General features: G+C 34.6%; 1 protein-coding gene across 1 annotated transcript in view; it reads left to right on the top strand.

Moving 5' to 3' along the window:
• Positions 1-2,201, top strand: part of LOC106681408 (uncharacterized protein KIAA2013 homolog) — a 34,456-nt gene extending 32,255 nt beyond the window's left edge. The window contains exons 7-8 of the mRNA XM_067044607.1: positions 19-106; positions 2,052-2,201. Of these exons, the coding sequence (XP_066900708.1) occupies positions 19-106; positions 2,052-2,195 (232 nt within the window). The 3' untranslated portion in view covers positions 2,196-2,201. The remainder of the gene's footprint in view (positions 1-18; positions 107-2,051) is intronic.
• Positions 2,202-2,635: the final 434 nt, after the last annotated feature.

Below are 2,635 nucleotides of genomic sequence, written 5' to 3'. Positions count from 1 at the left end.
TTTTTTTTTTTTTTCCAGGCAAGCATTAAGTCTTTGGAAAAATTTAAAAACTTTCAAAGAAGTAAATGAATCAGTTTCATTATGGCTGTTAACTTTAGAAAAGCAGGTATGTATATATTGTTATGAATTGAATAATTGAATCCCTATATTTAAATTGAGTTCCATGTTCTCTACCCGGGTTTTTCTCCATTCGTTTATATTTCTTTGTATTGTAACTTTTTTGGCTTCACAAATTTCATTTTAAAAATTTTACTATTAAAACTATTTTTTTTTTTTGTTTCTGAGTACAGTTGTTATGTTATCCAAGTTTTTTGTTTTTATATTATCATGGATATTTTGTCCCTCTACATTGTAGTGATGGGGATATTTTATAATGAATAGTACCTATGAACTATGATGTAGTTAGTTAATCTATTAAAATTGAAAATTATTGTTCCTCAAAAAAGTTAATTCTTTGTAATGTTCTTTTAATTAAATAAAAAATGTATTCAATAACTGATTGCCTTTAAGTTTTCTTTCTTAATTTTGGAGATGTCCACTGGTACATCACTTCTGTCCTTAGTCCATCAACATGTCTCCACCTAGTAGCCTAATACTTAAAGATTAACCAGAATTTTTTTAATGATCACATAATTCTAATCCTGATCACATAATTCTAAAAGTCCTCATCGTAAAAATGTTCCTTGGGTGTACATGCTCCACAAAGGCATTTAAGACACATTATAGGATTTTGTGTATACTTTTGGACTTAAATGTTTTGGTGACTTACTGTAAGAATTCAGGTGAAAATGGCCTTGAAAAAGTCATAATATTTGAGTTCTTCATTACTGTTTGACTTTATTTTAGATCTTTTATTTTCTCATTTAATTCGGCTATTTTCTCATTTGTCTCCAAGGTTTGCAAATCATAACATCTTGTTATAATTAATCTTGAATGCATTTTTACACATACTTAAAACTGATCTGACTCTGGCACTTGTGCATCTGGCAGGTGAGCACTCTGGCATGGTCCAGTATGCCAGTCGGTGATATTTCAGGTTTGGGAACTTATCCAATCCATCTTAAAACACAAACCAAGGAGTCTAGCGTGAGTGTAAAACTAAAAAGGTGCAATGAAAGTGGCCTCAGTACCTGTGCATCTTGTTGGTAGGATGGGTTACCATATGATCGGAGCCCCGCACTCCCCTGGAGTGTCTTGTTTTCATCACAAGATGCACACATGCTGGTACCTGAAAGATAGTGAACTATGCCTAGCCTGGACGTAGCCAGGGGAAACCTTGGAAGAGGTCCAAAGTGATTCTCATGTATAAATCAATTGTCTGATGGGTGAAATACCAATTGAACCAAGTAGCTGCTTCCCTCTGCAGTTTTCCTTAGAATAGCTGGCTCTTGGGAAGAGATGAGTCTCATCCAGTAGAGCGAATAATTAGAGGTGATGGGGTCGAAACAACTTCAACCTATTCTCAAACTCCCAATAGATGCAAGCCCTGGCTTACTTAAAAGTGAAGCAGTGGAACTCGGATTAGAGATGCTAAGTTGGCTAATTTTGGTAAACAGAACTGGCAATGTGGAATGAACCAAATGCAGAGTTAAGGGCCCTGATTCGCACTCACATGAAACCATGAAAGGTGCTGGTTGCTTAGGACAGCAGGACGGTGGCCATGAAAGTCAGAAACAAATATGGAGTGTGTAACAATTCCCCTGCTAAAACAACTAGACCTGAAGATGGATGGTGCTGTAGATTATGCCTATACTCTGGAGCCACTGCTGGTGCAGATCTTGGTGGTGGCAAATAATCCAGCGAGGCCCTGGAGAACTGATGTGGAGAAGGGTTTCTTGTGAACAGCTGTTGCACAAGAGTCAGTCGATCCTAAGCCCTAGTAGATGTCCAAAGAGAATGGTTGCTGTTAATTTTGCTATGCCACTCTCAGCCAACTTGTGTGGTCTAAGCTATGCGTTAATTGCCTAACTTATTCTCTGAATCATTAGTCCCTTGAAATCTCAAGTATAATTTAAAATTTTATTTATTCATTTATGTGTATTGTTTTTTAGGGTTGTCATAAACTACTTTCTTTGGGAAGTGAAGGTGTCATGCAAGCTATGGTACTTAGTTTTGGTGGTTTCCGCTTTAGCGCACACCATTTAGAATTCAAGATTGATCCCAAGTTCCTTCACAGAGACTACGTATTTCGGTAGGTTATGTTTCATATAAAGGTCCTTAATTGTATTTAATTCTTTTTCTTCCTAGATTTCTAATGTTAACTTAAATTTATATTAGCTAATAAAGAATCTGGTGTGGTGTACGGATCACACAACTTTCATTTACCACCCCAGAAGGCAAAAATTTCTAGCAATAAATTTTTAGTTTTCTTTTGCTACATAAATTCCTTTCACAGGGGTTTCTCATGGTTCAAATTGTATTGAAAATAATTTGTCTAAAACAAATTTCAGATTTAAAATTTTTAAAAGAATGTATAAGTTCTATTCAGTTGGACTTAGAATCTGAATTTTAAATTCATTAAAACTATCTTTTTTGTATTTTTGTGAAATTATTTGAAACATTTATATTTCCCTTGCATAAAAAATCTAGATGACTGGATTTCTTATTATTTTTCATGCTTAGTTATGGATTAATT

This window comes from Halyomorpha halys, unplaced genomic scaffold (genome assembly GCF_000696795.3).
Source record: "Halyomorpha halys isolate HHAL.00 unplaced genomic scaffold, Hhal_1.1 Scaffold337.1, whole genome shotgun sequence".
NCBI lineage: Eukaryota > Metazoa > Arthropoda > Insecta > Hemiptera > Pentatomidae > Halyomorpha > Halyomorpha halys.
Note: the sequence above shows the minus strand (reverse complement) of the source record. Positions and strands in the feature narration are given on the sequence as shown.